Source organism: Sitophilus oryzae, unplaced genomic scaffold, assembly GCF_002938485.1.
Source record: "Sitophilus oryzae breed Bouriz unplaced genomic scaffold, Soryzae_2.0 scaffold_888_pilon_pilon, whole genome shotgun sequence".
In the NCBI taxonomy this organism is placed as follows: Eukaryota; Metazoa; Arthropoda; class Insecta; order Coleoptera; family Curculionidae; genus Sitophilus; species Sitophilus oryzae.
The window spans coordinates 291,159-310,879 of record NW_022147514.1 but is presented as its reverse complement, the minus strand read 5'-3'; the positions used below and the strand labels follow the sequence as shown (position 1 = coordinate 310,879).

General features: G+C 32.7%; 1 protein-coding gene across 1 annotated transcript in view; it reads left to right on the top strand.

The window, feature by feature from the left end:
• The first annotated feature begins 443 nt into the window (after window positions 1-443).
• Window positions 444-19,721, top strand: part of LOC115890604 (radial spoke head protein 9 homolog) — a 29,810-nt gene continuing 10,532 nt past the window's right edge. The window contains exons 1-2 of the mRNA XM_030910883.1: window positions 444-812; window positions 15,809-16,138. Coding sequence (XP_030766743.1) covers window positions 500-812; window positions 15,809-16,138 — 643 coding nt within the window. The 5' untranslated portion in view covers window positions 444-499. The remainder of the gene's footprint in view (window positions 813-15,808; window positions 16,139-19,721) is intronic.

Here is a 19,721-nt window from a genome sequence, read left to right as displayed (position 1 = left end):
AAAACTTAAAACTTACGAAGTAAAACAATCAATTTATCGACGATTTTTTAAGTAACTAAATTTATCAAAATTAATATATTATTTTGCATTATTGTGACATTTCTTAATGAAACATTAAAATCTGGACGCTTATGAAAATCCGCCCGGACTCAGCCTGATTTAGTAAATATCCGGGCATGTCCGGATTAATCCGGACCTCTGGTAGAGCTAAGCTGGCGGCCCCAGTGCAAGATATTTTTTGGAGCCCCTGATTAAAAAACTAAAAATAAATAATTAATATTAATTTAATAAAATATTTATCATAAATCATAAATAAAGTAAGGGCTGTTCGGGGCTCCAAGTTCCTGGAGCTCCGGTGCTTTACATCGAATTGCCCTATGATACCTACGCCACTGCCGGTATATCGCCAGCCCCAGGTAAGAATTATTATATCAGTCATTCAGTTGAACTCCAATTTGTCATGTATTTCGGTGACATAAAAACGCCAATAATATAAATAATGAATTTGGATTCAATAGTGGAATGCTTGAATTCGATAAGCCATACTGGTCACGTAATATCCACCGAAGAACAGCTAATTTTACACAACAGCCTTCTGATACTACAGAACGAAAATCATTTTCGAAATGTTTTCTTTTGGGGTAAAATATTGGGCGCAGAGAAAGACTATTACGTTGCTTATGGATACGTGAAAGACGCGTTGGTAGGCCGAATATACTACTACAGTAGGAACTGTGTTAATTGGGGATTATTACCACGACCTACAAAGGATGGTTTGTTACTGACACCTTTGTGCACTTCCAAATTTCAAGGTGAGCTAATATTTAATCTTCTTTAATATTTCGCAGAATTTATATCAAGACATTTTATTCCAATATATCGTCGATTGGAAGATAATAAAGCATGCAATTTTTAAACTGTCCAAATATTGACTTTCCTGTTGATTTTACAGTAAAGATTTGTTAAAGAAGTCTGTGTCTGCGTATGGTATACATGCCAAATTCAATCAATTTTGAACAAGCCGGTTTTCACTAATTTAAGATAAATTGAAATTTTTTAAAATAAAAAAAACTATATAAAAGAAATTTACCTTAAGTTGTCAACCTAATTTTATAATTGTCAAGTTGTATTTCCTAAACGTTTAGGCATTCTCTGATTTTAGCCCACGGCAACACAGAAAGCGTTTTTTTGCCTGTCAAGCGCTTTTTGCGATTTTACCGTTGGAAGCGTTTTATTTTCGATTTGTGTCCATTAAAAACACCCAAAAGAAGCGGCCGGTCTGCAGTTTCTCTCAAAATGTCAATTAGTAACGTTGCAAGCTCGTGGGTTCCCGGTCGCGTATTTCTAAAATATACCATGTAGAGAGCATAACGTCTCTAAGCCCCGCCCTCAAGCTTAGTTCAGCAGTGAAGATGTCTCTAACGCGGTATAGAATGGAATTGGGAAATGCGCCAAAATCGGGTATAGTTCGTAGTCGCATTATTGATAACGTAACTTTTGATGGAATAAACAGTAATATTCATTTATGTAAACCTAGTATGTATCTATTCTTTATCATTACTTTAAAAACATGGCTACAAAAAAATGAAAAAAACATTTCTTTATTAAATAATGTATATTATATTAATTTCTTTAAAATATCAGATACTTAAAAAAAATAAACATTGCTATTTCCTGTTAGACTGCAATATTTAGCATGTCCTTTGGTATTTTGGGGTATTTTCGGTAATATATTTCCTCAAGCACCATTTTTTCTTTTTTAGTCTGGTCTCTTCTGATGGCCTTCCTGATTGCCTTCTTTTTTGCGAACCATAAGTTCTTCTGGATAAAGCTCTTGGTTTTACTTTAATATACTTGTTTTTTTTTACAGTTTATTGTAGTATTTGTGAGAAATGTTTTTAACTGCTGCTCTGTGTCAATATGATGTGACATTATTATACCGTTTTAATATTTCTAAACATCTGATTACTTTTCTGTTTTTGTATTAAACCTAGCCTTTTTCCATATTTGTTTTTAATAAAGCATGAGATTCCTTAAACTCTAGAGGCCTGACAAATATAGATATAGTGTTACTTACAGCACTGTTTTTTGATGAATATCCAGCTGTTGACTCTTGTGAAGCTGAGTCACTATTCTCATCGCGAATTTTATTTCAGGTTTTATATTTTTTAACATAATCTCTAACGTACATTGCTCTGTCATCCTGATGCTTGTTTAGAATTCGCAACAGTCACAAACTGGTTAATTCAATGCAAAAATGCAAGAAGTGATAATGAATGCTCACGTGGCTTATATCACATTGTAACGCTGAGAAGCCGACTCCATAGTATACTGCATTTGGCGCAATATCCTATTCCATTCTATACCGCGTTAGAGACATCTTCAATGCATGGAGGCGGGACTTAGAGACCCTATGTTCTCTACATGGTATATTATGGAAATACGGTTCCCGGTCCGTTCAACAATGAATCCTGTGAGAAAGAGATAGGCGAGATCGGCGCGGTTAGCGTTGAAGAGACGAAGATAAAATATATGCTAGGATTGAATCGTGGACGGGTAGGCGCATACCTATATTCAGCGACAAACTCAATCTACAGTACGTCTGCGTCTGTCCGTTCTGAGGCTACGGGGTATCCGTGAGAGGGGAAACGATATTCTCTCGATGTTTTTCGTAAAAAATTAGACGACGCATCCCATCAATAAAAATTCGACAAATTTGCAAGTAGCCAATAAAATGAGTGGGCGGAGCGATTTGCGGTGACGTACTCGTCAAGTCGACGTATAAAATATATTGCTGTTTATTTAAATGTTTTTTGTCCGCATTCCTTTCATAGACACAGATCCAGCAGACGAACTGTACTGCTAGTGCCAGTGGTGTGTGTAAAAATAATAATGATTATTTGCCATTTATTTTACGAATTTTAGTTTATTTGTGTATAGTTTTTTATGTTGGAGTTTTGTAGTTACTTCTTATAATTATATTATAATAATATAACATAATAATATTATATAATAAACAATTATAATTATATAATAGAATAGTAAATATTATTAGTTGCTAACGCAATTTTAGGACATGATTTGTGAAACTTTTTGAAATGAAACTTCTTTACGCGCGCTGGTAGTAAAAATTCAAGGCCGTGACATACGAGCTGCGAGATGGCCCTGATGAGCCTACACGAGCTAGTTGTAACGAAACGTGTTGACGGCTTAGAAATACGTAGTGACGAGACGTGTGTCTGTGAGCAGTCCACAAGCAGTCCAAATTGATATTTTAATACAAATTTTGTAAAAGTGAATCAAATTATTACGTGAAAAAAAACCATTTGTTACACGTAAGAAACTATTTGTTACACGTAAAATACTATTTGTTACACGCAAAAAACTATTTTTTACGCGTCAAAAACTTATTGTTTCTGATAAAAAAAAACGAAAAAAAAAAAATAAAAAACTATTTGTTACACGTAAAAAACTAATTTTTACGCGTCAAAAACTTATTGTTTTTGGCAAAAAGATTTTTTTGCGCAAAAAAAATATTTTTTACGTGTAAAAAACTATTTGTTATGCGTAAAAAACTATTTTTTACGCGTTAAAAACTTATTGTTAAAAAACCTTTATTACGCAAAAAAAAAAAATTTACGTGTAAAAAACTTATTGTTTCTGGTAAAAAAACTTTTTTAACGCAAAAAAAAATTGTAAAAAAACTATTTTTTACGCGTCAAAAACTATTTGTTTCTGTTAAATTAAACAAATGTCAACCGCCAAAGTCATTACTGCTTCCAGTCGCATGTGTTAAAAATAGGACAAATTAAAATGAAGGCATTGTACTTTACAGGGTGGGCCAAATTGGACACTTTTAAAGGGAAACACCCTTTTTTATGTGAGAAGGACGAAAAATCATATCGGTGTGTGGAGCTCATTTTTTTATCGAAAACATGATGGTAAAAATCGCACATCAATATTTTGTAAAAATGTACATTTTTAACAAATCGCTGCAACTTTTATGCTATGAGAAATTTTGTATTTTTATGAAAACATTTCCAAAGCACCTTTTTACGGTAACATTTTAGAATATGTAGGAGGAGCGCAGGCAGATGATTAGACCGGGCCTTCAAAAACCTACGTCTGCGGTAAAAATTTATGTTTTTAATGTAAAAATGATAGCGCGCGTGTCGATTCTAACTTCATCAAGCGATGAATCACTCCCAAACATTCGTGGCGTTTACTCTACATTGGTTCCAATTCATTGATTTGAGAAATAATAATTTAAAAAAATTCTAATATTTTCGTTGTAAGTTAAGTTGTGAGGGGGAGCCCCATCTTGCTGAAAGTATATTTCACGTAAATTAGCTAAAGGAATATTTAAAAGTTCCGATACGATAGCTTCCAAGATTTACAAATAGCGGTACAGATTTAAGTTTCCCTAATATACAAAGAATTAATTAGTGGCTCTCAAAATAAAACAAGAGACAGATAGCAGTATTACTCTTAATAATTCTTTAGTTTCTTTTATTATCAATCATGGCCTACTAAAAAAATTATCTTTTAATATGTTTTTTTTTAAATATTGCCTTAAATAATGAAAACAAATATAGAGTGTTATATATTTTTGAGAAGCTTATAACAAGCCAGATCATATAATTCATAAATATACAGGGTGTGCCATTTAATAAAACATAACTTTAGTTCATATTTTTAAAAATATTATTTTAGTAGAATAACACACTACACCACTGTATTCTACGTAAAAAGTTCTACAATAAACAGTTTTCACCGTCTCAATATCTTTAACAATAACAGAGATACGGGGGGTGTCAGAAATGAAGAGGGCAATGAAAATTTTGTTTACAGCATCTTCCATTTGACAAAAAAGTGGCACAGTGTGCAAACCGCACCCTTCTATCTTCACGAATAACGGAGATACCGTATGATTTCAACCAAAATGAGACACCCTGTACATTACTTTTCAGAATTAATTCTTATGCTGAGTTTAAAGGTAGAGAAATAAACTTTACTGAAAAATGGTATTGCTTACTTAAATTTATACAGGGCTATCAAAAGTTGGCGATCTATTTTAAGGATGTATTTTATATAAAAACACACCCTGTATTTTTTAAAATAAATCGAAGCAGAGTCAAATGCTCTTTCACACTATATTAGGGTTTCCTATGCCTATCTACCTCAGATTTTGAATAAAAAGCAATTTTTAAATAAAATTGCAATCAAGATGGCTGGTGTCGCGATGGCAATTTTCTAGTGACAGTAACTATTTTCAAAGTCGACATTAGTTTATGGACATTATTATTTATAATTTATAAAAGTTTGCTTAAATTTACCTACAATAGTTTATAAGTAAGTATTCATTATTTTATCAAGAAAAATAAATCAGTATCTGCTGGCGCAACGAATAGATATGTTACTAGTGATTTTTTTACTAGTTTATTTTGTGAGGAAAATTGCTTCTTGGCCTCAAGGGCTTATGCTCAAAGATATCCAAATAGAAATCTTCCTGATAAGCGTTCCCTTGAAAAAGTACTTGTCCTATTTCACAGAGCCGGTAGTGTGGTTTATAAAAAAAGCTATTAGGCAGAAACCTGTCGTTGAAAGTGAAGCAAATGAATTTGCCGTAATTGGCTCTTTTATAGAAAATCCATATTTCTACGAGTCATCGTAAGATAAATCAAAGAACTACCTCTTCGTTTTTCTGGATAGAATAATAAATACATATTTGATAAATATTATTCATTAAAGTATTGTAGGTAAATTAAATAAAAGTAAACTGGTATAAATTTAAATAAGTCCATAAACTAAATTCGATTTTGAAAATAGCCACTAACTGTCACTAGAAACTTGCCATGATGACACTATCCCTCTTGGTTGCTATTTTATTGAAAATTGCTCTTTATTCAAAATCTGAGCTAGATCGGTATAGAAAACCCTAATATAGTTGGAAAGAGCATTTGAATCTGCTTCGATTTATTTAAAAAAAATACAGGGTGTTGTATTTGAAATAACAAAGATTTTATGTAAAATAAATTCTTAACATAGATTAGCAATTTTTAATACCCCTGTATAAACTTAAGAAAGCAATAATATTTTTCTCTACCTTTTTTCCAAACCAAACTCAGCACAAAAATTAATTCTGGGCCCGAATTCTGTAACTTTGACATAAAAACGTTACGCTTTCAAAGCGGTGAGCGAAAGTATGCGATAAGCGGAACGTCCAGCAGTCGATTTTGGTATTCTCGTTGCTGTGCGAATCGTTTTCTTGATACGCGTTGAGCACATATTGACAGCATCGTAATTTCGCAGGTATCTAATAGTCAAATGTGACTAAAACAATGAAAAATGTCAATGTTACGTGAATTTTATAACCTATTGTTGAGTTATGTCAACCTATTTTTCTATGGATATGTCATTATTCTTATTATACGAGGGAAATGTTCAAGACGCTTCTCAGCATTTTCGATGTTTTGAACAATATTTATAGCTACCAACTTGTAATTTGTCGATTACTTATTTAGGAATTTATAGAACAAGTAGGTAGTAGTTTTTCACTAAAGAGCAAGATAACGCACGAAATCACAATTTTTTCGATTTTCACTGACAGTTCGACAAGCAAAACGATCCTTTAAGGCAACCGTTTTCAAAGCGCTTAGCGCAATCAGTAAAGACGCTAAGCGCGTCAGACGAGAATACCCAAATCGTTAGTTAAGTGCGCGCTCAGCAAAAATTAACGTCATATACGCTGAGCGTCTAATGCCCACTTGCACCGTTTGTATAAACCTTGTTTAAAGGCTAAACAGTGATTAACTATAATATTTTATTTGCACCATTCCATAAACGTTGTTTATACTTATCTAATCGATGTTTAAACTAAACTGTCATATTTCGACGTTTAAATTTTAAGCGTAGATTATCTAACTTCATTATTCTGTGTTATGTTGTCATTTTCTTGGCGGTTGTGCTTTCAGTACTTTTTATACTTAATTCTTATTTAAAAAATATAAGATGGATTTTGATGAAAATTACATTTTGAAAGATGATTTGGATATCTCGAAATTATGGATTATGGATTTCCTTGAAAAATTTATTTGAGGACTATAACTATAACTATTTTGACGAAATGGACGGATCTAAATTTAAGTACTTCCAAAGAATATCTTAATACCCTAGAAGTCTCGTCTCGCATCAAAATCTGACCTGTCGATGGGGCCTCGCTTTGGCGAGCGAGGCCCCAACTTCGTGGGGCCTCGCTATTTTGCTCGGAATTGAACGAATAGACGCGCGGCGTTGCCTTGTTTTGTGTGTACTTTCTTGAATAGTTTTAAATTATAGTTTTAAATTTCATCTATTGCTATAATCAGTCTTTCCGCTCTCCGCTCTCCGCTCTCCGCAGTTTTCATATAATATTATCTATAGGTATAATTCCCGTGTTACAGTTTTGGGTGGTTTTGGTTACCGTACTCCTCCGAAACGGCTTAACCGATTTTGATGAAATTTTATATGTATATTCAGTAGGTCTGAGAATAGGTAGTTATATATTTCTTATACCCTTAAGTGATAAGGGTAGTCCACCCCATTTTTTTTATTTTGCGAAAAAAGAAAAAAAAATATTTTTTTTATTTGGCATTAAAAAATACAATCAACACTAAATTTTCACCGTTCTACCACCATCCCCTATTTTTTAATAGGGGTTGTTTTTTTAAGTTTTTTGTTACCATCTCCGAAACGGCTTAACCGATTTTGATAAAATTTTATATGTATATTCAGTACGTCTAAGAATAAGTTGTTATATATTCTTATACCCTTAAGTGATAAGGGTAGCCGAGAGTGTAGCCCACCCTCATTTTTTTATTTTTGGAAAAAAAAATATTTTTTTATTTGGCCTTAAAAAATACAAACAACTCTAAATTTTCACCGTTCTACCATCATCCCCTATTTTCTAATAGGGGTTGTTTTCTTGTTACCATTTCCGAAACGGCTTAGCCGATTTTGATGACGTTTTATGTATATTGAGTACCGTAAAATGGGGTTACTTGGGACGTCGGGGTTACTTGGGACGCAACTTCGGTTTTTCTAATTTAACTGGCGGGAACAACGCAAATATAAACAAAACCTTAATTTAATGTTTTGGTTCGTTAAAGAACAATGTGTTGATATGATTTAATTAAACGAATTCTATATAAAGTGATAGTATTTTACTTATATAAAAAAAATAAATGGGTGGCGGGAAGCAAGCTAAAAATAAGTGGTCGAAAACTTTATCTGTAAGAGGCAGTCAAAAAGTAAACAGGTAAGTCCAGTTACATTTCTTAGTTAGTTTTTTATGTTTCATAAATAATACCAATGTCATTGCTCGCGTCTAGATAATTTTTTAGATTGTAAAATATATTTTTTAAAAAAAGTCATGGTTTGGGGTAACTTGGGTGAACAATTGTCCCAAGTTAGCCGTTGGCCCAAGTTACCCCATGTTATTTAATCGATTTTGTTTTCAGTGCTCCACATGCCAAGAAAATATATTCGCAAAGTAGGCTCTAAAAATTTCACGACTTTGAAGAAAAAAAATATGGAAAGTGCCATAGAAGACATACAATCTGTAATGTCCTATAGAACAGTGGCAGACAAATGGAAGGCAACCAAATCAACTTACAGAGCAGTGTAAGAATCAGAATTTAGAAAGATAAGGAAGACCTACAGTTTTGAAAAAAGAGGAAGAAGACGAACTTATCAGAGGCAGTTTTATGAGAAAATCTACGAAAAACAACAAACATTTTGTGTTCCCAGATTTAGCTCATGAGTATGATATCACAGAGGATAAAATTGTGAGAATGTTAAAAGCAGAGGACGTGCGCATTACTAGAGGCCGCCATACATTTAATGGATTAAAAAATACTGGTTGGCTACAATAAAGAGAATGCAACCGATCTATTTTTCTTGTGTTTACAAAATGTTTTTTTTAGTTCCTTTTTGTCCTTACGATTCAAATCGTGACTTTGTTCTTATTATGTTTATTGAAGAAATTTTACATTTTCTAATGAATAAATAAATATTTCTAATAAGTTTACGCTAAATCGAGTTTTTCTTTCCTCTAAATAATTATCTGAGAAAAAAAATTTCAACTCATGATGTGTGTTAGTGTATTTTTTTATTTTTTCTGCTGTCCCAAGTAACCCGTGAGTAGTTTAACATGCATTTTCGGTATAAAACCGTTACAGTCCCATTTAACCCCAATGCGGGGAAACTTGGGACAGTAAATATGTTAGTTTTTTTTTTATAAATATTCTTACATTAGGAGCCATTTATGATGCTTTATAGGTTAAATACATATGAAGGAAAATTTCTACACATAAATTGTTGCTTTGTCTTCATAAAAACATTTATAAATTACCACATGACTAAAAAAATTATAGTGAATTTGTCCCAAGTAACCCCATTTTACGGTAGGTCTGAAAATAGTTTGTTATATATTTTTTATACCCTTAAGTGATAAGGGTAGCTCACCCCCATTTTTTTTTTATTTTTTGAAAAAAAAATTTAAATTTTTTTTATTTGGCATTAAAAAATACAAACAACTCTAAATTTTCACCGCTCTACCATCATCCCCTATTTTTAGTAGGGGTTGTTTTTTAAGTTTTTTGTTACCATCTCCGAAACGGCTTGACCGATTTTGATAAAATTTTATATGTATATTCAGTACGTCTCAGAATAGGTTGTTATCTATTCTTATACCTGGTAGCCGAGGGGTAGCCTCCACCCTCATTTTTTATTTTGAAAAAAAAAGATATTTTTTTATTTGGCCTTAAAAATACAAACAACTCTAAATTTTCACTGTTCTACCATCATCATCCCCTATTTTCTAATAGGGGTTGTTTTTTGTTACCATCTCCGAAACGGCTTGGCCGATTTTGATGACGTTTTATTATGTATATTGAGTAGGTCTGAAAATAGTTTGTTATCTATTTTTTATACTCTTAAGTAATAAGGGTAGCCCACCCCCATTTTTTTATTTTTTGAAAAAAAAATATTTTAATTTTTTTTATTTGGCATTAAAAAATACAAACAACCCTAAATTTTCACCGTTCTACCATCATCGCCTATTTTTAATAGGGGTTGTTTTTTTTTTTTTTTTGTTGCCATCTCCGAAACGGCTTGACCGATTTTGATGAAATTTTATATGTATATTCAGTAGGTCTGAGAATACGTTGTTATCTATTTTTATACCCTTAAGTGATAAGGGTAGCCCATTCCCATTTTTTTTATATTTTGAAAAAACATATTTTTTTATTTTTTTATTTTGCATTAAAAAATACAAAGAACCCAAAATTTTCACCGTTCTACCTATTTTTTAATAGGGGTTGTTTTTTTAAATTTTTTGTTACCATCCCCGAAACGGCTAGACCGATTTTGATAAAAAAAATTTATGTATATTCAGTAGGTCTGGTTTGGTTTGGTTTGGTCACAACCTATTCCCAGGTTATCTATTTTTTATACCCCTAAGTGATAAGAGTGGTCCACCCCAACTTTTTTTTTATTTTTTAGACAAATTTTTTTATTTTAATTGTTTTATAGGGAGTGCTTATTTTTTAGGGGGTGCATGTCCAAAATTTTCTTCTGGGTACTCACTTTCATCACTTATGGGACCTCTGTACAAAATTGCATACTCCTAGTCCTAGAACGGATTTTACATAAAAATTATACAAATTTTTACCCTTAGTTTTATCCCCTTAAGGAATGAATTCCAAAAATCGCTCTAATTATTCAATTACGCTACATAATATACCTCTGTGCAAGTTCTCATATTCCTTGAACAGAATTTATTGTTCCAGAACGTTCAACCCCTCATTTCACACCCTTAGAGGGCAAATTTCCAAAAATTGCTTCTTAGTGCTAAATTACGTTACATAAGGAACGCCTGCAAAATTCATACTTCTAAAACCGATTTTAACAAATTTTTGTACAAATTTTCATCCCTTATTTTTAGGGGATGCATGCCTAAAATTCTCGTCTAGGTACTCACTTTCATCATTTAAGGGACCTCTGAACAGAATTTCATACTCCTAGTCCTAGAACGGATTTTACATAAAAAGTTATACAAATTTTCACCCCTAGTTTTACCCCCTTAAGGAATGAATTCCAAAAATCACTCTATTATTCAAATACGCTACATAAGGAACCTCTGTGCAAATTTTCATATTCTTCAACAGAATTGTTTCAGAACGTTCACCCCTCATTTCACACCCTTTAGAGGGCGAATTTCCAAAAAATTGCTTTTAGTGCTAAATTACGTTACATAAGGAACGTCTGCAAAATTCATACTTCTAAACCGATTTTAACAAAATTTTTGTACAAATTTTCATCCTTTATTTTTTAGGGGATGCATGCCTAAAATTTGCTTCTAGGTACTCATTTTCATCATTTGGGGACCTCTGAACAGAATTTCATACTCCTAGTTCTAGAACGGATTTTACATAAAAAAATTATACAAATTTTCACCCCCTAGTTTTACCCCTTTTGTTGAATGAATTCCAAAAGTCACTGTAATTATTCAATTACGCTACATAAGGAACCTCTGTGCATATTCCTTCAACAGAATTGTTTCAGAACGTTCACCCCTCATTTCACACCCTGAGAGGGCGAATTTCCAAAAAAGTGCTACTTAGTGCTAAATTACGTTACATAAGGAACGTCTGTGCAACTTCATACTTCTAAAACCGATTGTAACAAACTTTTGTACAAATTTTCATCCCTTATTTCTAGGGGATGAATGTCAAAAAATTAGCTTCTGGATACTCACTTTCGTCACTTAAGGAAACTCTGTACAAAATTTCATACTCCTAGAACTAACATTTTTTGTACAAAATTTCACCCCCCAGTTTCACTACCACTACCCTTAGGCTATACATTTCCAAAAATCGCTTATCAATGTTCAAATGCGCCACATCTGTGCAAAGTTCATACTCCTAGTAGGTACAGATTTTTTTTGTATAATTACACCCCTTTATCTAATTACACCCCCTTATGGGTCGAATTTTAAAAAATTACTTAGTAGCACTCATCTTAGAGAACGAATTAATATTCTCCGTATTTACTCCAGTTTCCTAATACTAGCACAGATAACACATAATCATACTACTTAATTTTTTATTGGAATAGAAGTATTTTTTATTAGAAGGTACAAAAAAATTAAAAATCTAGGCCTTAGGATGCCTCATGTACTAACGAATACGAAATATATAATCAATACATATTTCTTTAAATATCGAGAAATAAAATATGTTTTGGCAACACCGTACGAAATATCGCCGCGCGTAGTCCTCAAAATTTAAAATATTAGCATTTTCAGGCTTCGATTATGTTCAAAAGCGCCACCGTGTGACAAATCACTAAAGCTTCCACACGAGATTTCTTAAAACTATAATATTCTTTGGTACTTCACTTTTTTTCTGATGCGGACAAATGGTCAGTTTTCTTATTTTCGTAATATATCCTTATATCTGTCACATATATTTGCAATTGGAGTTTTTTCCTCTGGGCTAAAACTAACACAACGGTCTCTTTTCTGTTTAATTTCATCGCAATCCATGTTCCGAACTTATTGTAAATTTAAAAGCATACAAAGACTGTTACAAAATCATTTCCCTTTTAAAACAGAATTTATAATTTGAAAACTAGGAAAAAACTACCCATAGGTAAATGAAACAAGTTTAGATTGGAAAGTGCCCATAAGGACAATGTAAACACTATTTGGCGCTATTTTTGCAACGGTCGCGACCCAAAACTTTTGAAAATTTCGGAGCGGTTCGGATTTTTCCGGAATTATATCGCCAAATATTGTTTATTCAAATTTATTATTATTTTCGTTTAATTTTATAAATAAAAGACAGTGTGTTGCATACAAGAAACTTTATTTTATATAAGGACGCATGTATGAAATACCTATGAAACATTGGAAACCGACGTTATGCCACGATCCACGATGGTTTTTGCAGTTCACAGTTCACAGCACAGATTTTTAAGTTTTTAATGCCACTTTTCCACAATTATCACCGGTTGGAGTAAATAAAACTTGAATTAAACTCACAAGATAGCAATTATTACTTTGAAAATGGACGCTATAAACACTTTTCGGAGTTTCTTTAATGAGAGCGGTTTAGATTTTGAAAGATTATTATGATTTTTGAAGATTCTGACATTGACAAGAGAAAATTATTTCTGTTTTTGTTTGCCGTTGTTCTTAGCGACCGCTATAGCAGCGCCAGATCGCGTATAACGGTCGCGACCCAAAATAATTTCGCGACCTAAAATTTTTACGGGCTTTCCAATCTAAACTTGTTGCATTTATCTATGAAACTACCTGACATTTAACATAAAAACGGATAAACAATGTTTGAAACCATGGAAAAGGTACAAATACGAATATGAAGTTCGCTACCTATCAAAGATTGACGTTGTTGCCAAGAATATTCGCTGATTAACTAAACAAGCTTTCATTGTGCTTGGTGCAAATGTAACAAAAATAATCATCGATTAAAATATAATCAGTGATTACTTAAACGCTGTTTAAATGCAAATTGGTGCAAACGGCCATAAAAGCGCTTAGCGTTTTCTAAGTTACAGAATTCGGGCCCTGAAAATTAATGTACAGGGTGTTAATAATCTATTCTATTGTAGCATGCAAATTTAAATATCTTTAAATATCTCAAAAACAATAGATTTTAAACATATTTAACCCTTATAATAAATGCCTTTTTTTGGGCCCAAGAATCCAAAAATGAAATAAAATACCGTGTGTTTCATAAGAAAAAATATAAGTTTGGTATGTATCTTAGTTCTGAAACACCCTGTATATTTCAAAATAATTTTAAATTGTGCACATTGTCTCCCAGCATATACTCATAAAATATTTTATTTCTACATCTTTCCATTTTCGTATAATCAACCGAGGCGAATGAGGTGCGCCACCCTGTATATTTTTAATGTATTGAAAAGAACTTAAAATTATCTTTCCAAAAATATTGCACACTTGATATTTTGGTCGATTCCTTTTCGAAATATAGAGCTTTCGAAAATTCGCCCACTTCGAATAAGTAAGCTTTAGTTGTAAACAAATGTACAGGGTGGGTCAAATTCGACGCTTTTAAATGGAAACACCCTTTTCTATAGGAGATAGACAAAAACTAATATCGGTGTCTGGAGCTCAATTTTTGTCAAAAACATGATGGTGAAAACCGCATATCGATATCTGTTACCGTTTCGAAGTTACGGGGTGTTTTTCAAAAATATGCATTTTTAACAAATCGCTGTATCTTTTTTGCTATGGAAAATTTTGTATTTTTATGAAAACATTTCCAAAACACTTTTTACGTAGAAATTAAATGGTTTAAGTATCATTTTTTTAAAATTAATAATTTAAGAATTATCAACAGAAAATTTGATTTTTTATATGGGACACACTGTATATTTTTAGTTTATTGAAAAGAATTTAAAATTACCTTTCCAAAAATATAACACACTTGATATTTTGCTCGATTCCTCTTCGAGATATAGAGTATATAAAAATTTGCCCGCTTTAAATAAGTAGGCTTTGAACGGCACCGGCTCTAATGCAAAAAAATTCTAGCTGTGAGCATCAATTAAAACGAAAATAATATTTGCTATGAGAGATGCAGAGTTTTATAACAATTTAAAATATATTTAACCAACATCAACACATTTAAACTATATCTAATAACAAAAATAAATTAGCAAACCAAGACATGAGATTTTGCTACAGGTGTTCGGCATATCGACCGTCTTCTGTTATGGACAGACGGGGCAGTTTTTAAACATTTCTCGCGGAATTCATTAACTTAGTAGGGGTGAAAGTTGTTCTTCCGCAAATATATCCATAGGATTAGATCCATGGGCACTAAGTCAGGCGGCCTCGACGGCCAACGGCTGGATTCTTGGTTAGCTATTCAATTATTCTTGAAATCGGCTGCAAAAATTTGCTGATAACTTCAGCGTTCTTAGGCGGTGCGTCGTCTTGCTGGAAAAACATGTTTTCCAGTTCCATTAAAGGCATATCATCAATAAGGGGTTCAAAGCTTACTAGTTAAAAGTGGCAAACTTTTAAAAATTCTGTATTTCGAAGGGGATTATAACAAAATATCAAGTGTGCTATATTTTTGGAAAGGTAATTACTTTTTCTTTTCAGTTAATTAAAAATATAGAGGGTGTCCCAAATAAAAAATCAATTTTTCTGTTGATAACTCTTAAATTATTAATTTAAAAAAAATTATACTTAAACCATTAAATTCTACGTAAAAAGGTGCTTTGGAAATGTTTTCATAGAAATACAGAATTTTCCATAGCAAAAAAGTTACAGCGATTTGTTAAAAACGTACATTTATGAAAAACACTCCGTAATTCCGAAACGGTAACAGATATTGATGAGCAGTTTTCACCATAATGTTTTTGACAAAAATTGAGCTCCAGACACCGATATTAGTTTTCATCTATCTCCTATAGAAAAGGGTGTTTCCATTTAAAAGCGTCGAATTTAAAAGGGCGGGTCTTCATGAAAATACAAAATTTTCCGTAGCAAGAAAGTTAAAGCGATTTGTTAAAAATGCACAATGCACATTTTTGAAAAGCACTTGCACATTTTTTTCATTAAGTTTTTGATAAAAAGATGAGCTCCAGACGCAGATGTTAGTTTTCGTCTATCTCCTATAGAAAAGGGCGTTTCCCTTTAAAAGTGTCCAATTTGGCCCACCCTGTGCATTTTTAAACAACTAATTGATGATATCTTTTTTTTCCTTAGGAGATCCGGCTCTGCTTACAGAAGTTTTAATAGAAAAGGACGAGACATCTTTAGGAGAGAAATTTAGGACTCCCCAAATTCGAAAATTGAAAGAAGAGGATCGACTGTCTTCTTTGGTCACGATTTTAACCAACGAAGCCACCGTCATACCTCGAGGCGCATTGTTTAGGCGACCTGATGGAGTGGTAGTGGAAAATTTGTCATTCGAAGGACTCAGTATTATCGAATCTCGAGAAATAGCCTCATTTTTACATTATAGGCAACCTACACAAAAGTACAACACCAATTTACTGGCCAGAGATGATTATAACCATGCTATGGATTTTTTAGGTAAATTATTGATTAAACATGAGTATCTCTCGTTTATACAGGGTGTCCCATTTTCGTTAAAATCATACGGTATCTCCGTTATTAGTGAAGATAGAAGGGTGCAGTTTGCACAAACCTGTCCCACTTTTTTGTCAAATGGAAGATGCCGTAAACAAAATTTTCATAGCCCTCTTCGTTTCTGAGCTACAGGGTCTTTTCGAACTTTTTGCAATTTGGGACAGCCCCCGTATCTCCGTTATTATGGATAATATCGAGAAGGTAAAAACTGATTCTTGCAGAACTTTTTACGTAAAATACAGTGGCGTAGTCTGTTTTATAGTGATGAGCCAAACCGTGATTTTCTGTTCATAGGCTTACCTGTGACAGCGACTTTATATTATCTGTGACTCTTAACTGTGACTGCGACTTTATGATTATGAATCCGAAAGCACAATCACGGCTAAAATATAAGATACGATACGAATGATACGATTCTGTTGTTGTTGTTATACTAATTTTTATTTGTCCTTTATCCAAGGCCGCTGAAATAGAAAACACTAAACAGTGGGTAAAAGGTTTATTAAAAAATAAAAATAAAACAATTTTTTTATTTAAAGAAACCAACGGAAAAAGAATAAAATATGCAATATGCTCATAACCATAACGAACGAAACTTAACAACACGAGATAAGTAATACATTAAACAACAAATATTTTCCTTTGTATTAAAATAAACGAAATATATAAAAAAATGAAGTTTCTAAAAAAAATAAACAGTATAAAGGTAAAATTTTATGTTTGGCTTTAAAAAAACCTGCTAGACTAAAAAGGAACCAAACCGATTCGTAGTGATAAAAAATAGTAATAAAATATAAAATACATAAAAAATTAAATCACATCTAACAGTCACTGTCTTTAGATCACTTTGTCAGATATCTATCCTATGAGACGTACGTCGTGACTCGTGACTGAGTGGCGACCTTGTGGCAACCGGCGCCATCGGCAGCTGCGTTCGCGAAGAGCGACGTCCCGCTCTGTGAAGTATTTTCTCGTTACCAGAGAAATCACAATTAACTGTAATCGTCACGCTTTAGCAAGTCACCGTTTATTTTCAAATCAGTCACAAGCTGTGACTGTGATTATAGAATATCAGTGACAAAGTCACAGTTACCGATATTTCACTCATCACTACTGTTTTATACGAAAAAAATATTTTAGAAAATATGAACTAAAGTTGTGTTTTTTCAAATGGAACACCCTGTATATTTATAAATCATATGATCCGTATTGCTATGAACTTCTCAAAAATATATACTCTATATTTATTTTACTATTTACTCCAATATTTAAATATATCATTTTCTTCCCATACAGCACACTTCGTCCCAGGGACGTACATTTTATATCCATTTTACGTCGGTACGTCCCGGGACCAATTAGGGACGTACTATGTACGTACGTAGTACGTACCCCATGTATGTACTATTTACGTACATTGTAGGACTTCACTACGGACGTACATGCGAGTACGTACTACGTACGTATCTTGAACATTTTTGACAACGCATTACAAAATGTTATTTAATTTTAATATCATGACTGGATTATTTTGGTCAGATATACCCTGGATATACCTAATAATAATGAATGGACTGGATCAGTAGATCTTTTGTAGGCTAACGTTAATTCAAGTCACCCTAACCTACCTCTACTTCTTTTATTAATAAATCTAACCCGACCGCTATAAAAAATGATTTCCTAAATTATCCAATGACCATAATGCATGACAGCCTTTGAAGAAATCTGATGGGTTAAAAATGCAATATATTATGCAATCAAGCCTAACAGGAAAATTATGCAGTCCTATGTTTAAATTTCCCGCTAAGTTATTCGTTCACATTCGAGTCTTGTCGGAATCGGAAGTCGGGCGTTTTCTAATGGCGTTTTTGATTGGCAGAGTTAGTGCACACGTGCGCACTCAGTGTATTTCCATCTTTTATTAATCAACGTTAAAAATTAAAAACAACAATACACTGAGTGCGCACCAAAGACATTATAAAGATAGACCGAACATCTCATTCATAAATACTCGTTGGTAGTGTATCAAACATTCCAATGTGTCAAACAAGGACAGAAGAGACAGAGAAGTCTAAAATTTCCAACCCCGGCAACTAGGCGCATTTCGATTGTTCTAATGGCCAGTGGCGTATCGTTTTTTGGAACGCATTTAATTAGTAAAGTAAAAGTAAATTAATTAGTAAAATTTATACTCCATATTAATATACTACATTAACACTTTTTCGTCAGATGAGTTTTGTTATAAGGTCTAATATAATAATATAATTAATATCCCACATATACCTATGTTGAAACGTTAGTAGGTGGTTTTCGAAAATCGCTACAACGTCGATTTTCAATTTAACCTTTCAGTTACTTCTATATAAACTTTCAGTTATTTTTGAATATCTACAGGGTGACTCAGGCTTCTGAAACAGTTCTATATTAGGTTTGTGGTTGGTTACTTTTCTTTCAATTTTTTTTCAGAATACGGAGGCAATGGTAAAACACATTTTAGACATTTTTGTAAACATAGGTGGCCGGAACATATTTTCAAACTAAAGTTGTAGATTTGCCATTAAATTTCCATTCCAGAAAGACCTAGGGTTGCCACCTGTCCTTTTTTGAAAAGGACAGTCCTTTTTTGGAATAACTTGTCCTTTTGAATTTTTTTTGACTTAAAAAGTCATTTTTATTTTCGTATTTTCCCTGATAAAGTTACCTACAGCAAACAGATATATTCTTTTCGTCCAAATTTAATTAGAGATGTTATAAAACTTATAAATAATTGTTTCTTGTTTAGAATAGGCAACATTACTTAGAACTTCCCGTTTAATCTGAAATGATAGTTTAGGTTTTAGTTTTACCTTTTTTGATCTTAAAAAGAACTTCAAAATTAGTAATTAGTAACGATTTAGTTAGTTCGCAATCGATGCTTCCTGTGAAGTACTGTGTAATAGTTGTTTAATCTTGTATTATTAATAACTTCCTATACCTAAAATCAATATTTAATGAGAATTTTTTTTTTGAAAATATAAGACAAGATTTAATTTTCGGTCTTCTTCTTGTATTATGATGACTCTGATACGAGGCAATTACCTTTTAGTCTCTCAATAGAAGGCATTTATCATTAAAAGTATCAAATCTGTATGCTACAGTATGGGATTTCTGTCGCTTAATTCGCATCTACGTTACCGTAGATGGAGCTCAAGGCTTGGTAGGGTTTGTATAAATAAACAAAATACAAGAAGCAAAAAATTATTAAGGCCTAACCCCTACATATATGCTTATTCTCTGCATTAAGTTCATCAGACTGAAGGGAACAGCCATTCGACGACCGGTTTCGGAGATTTATCTCCATCGTCAGGCCGACTTTGCTGTAACCCTCAATCCGACAAACGAAAAGCAGAAAATAGCATTTGAGTACAAAACGTACTACTATGGCGAGTGCTAGATGGCGAGAGCAGCTAGTAGTAATAGGTAAAAAGCTTTTTTGGAGGCCTGAGTCATAGTATGTATAAAACTAGTAGCCTAAGAATTATTTACA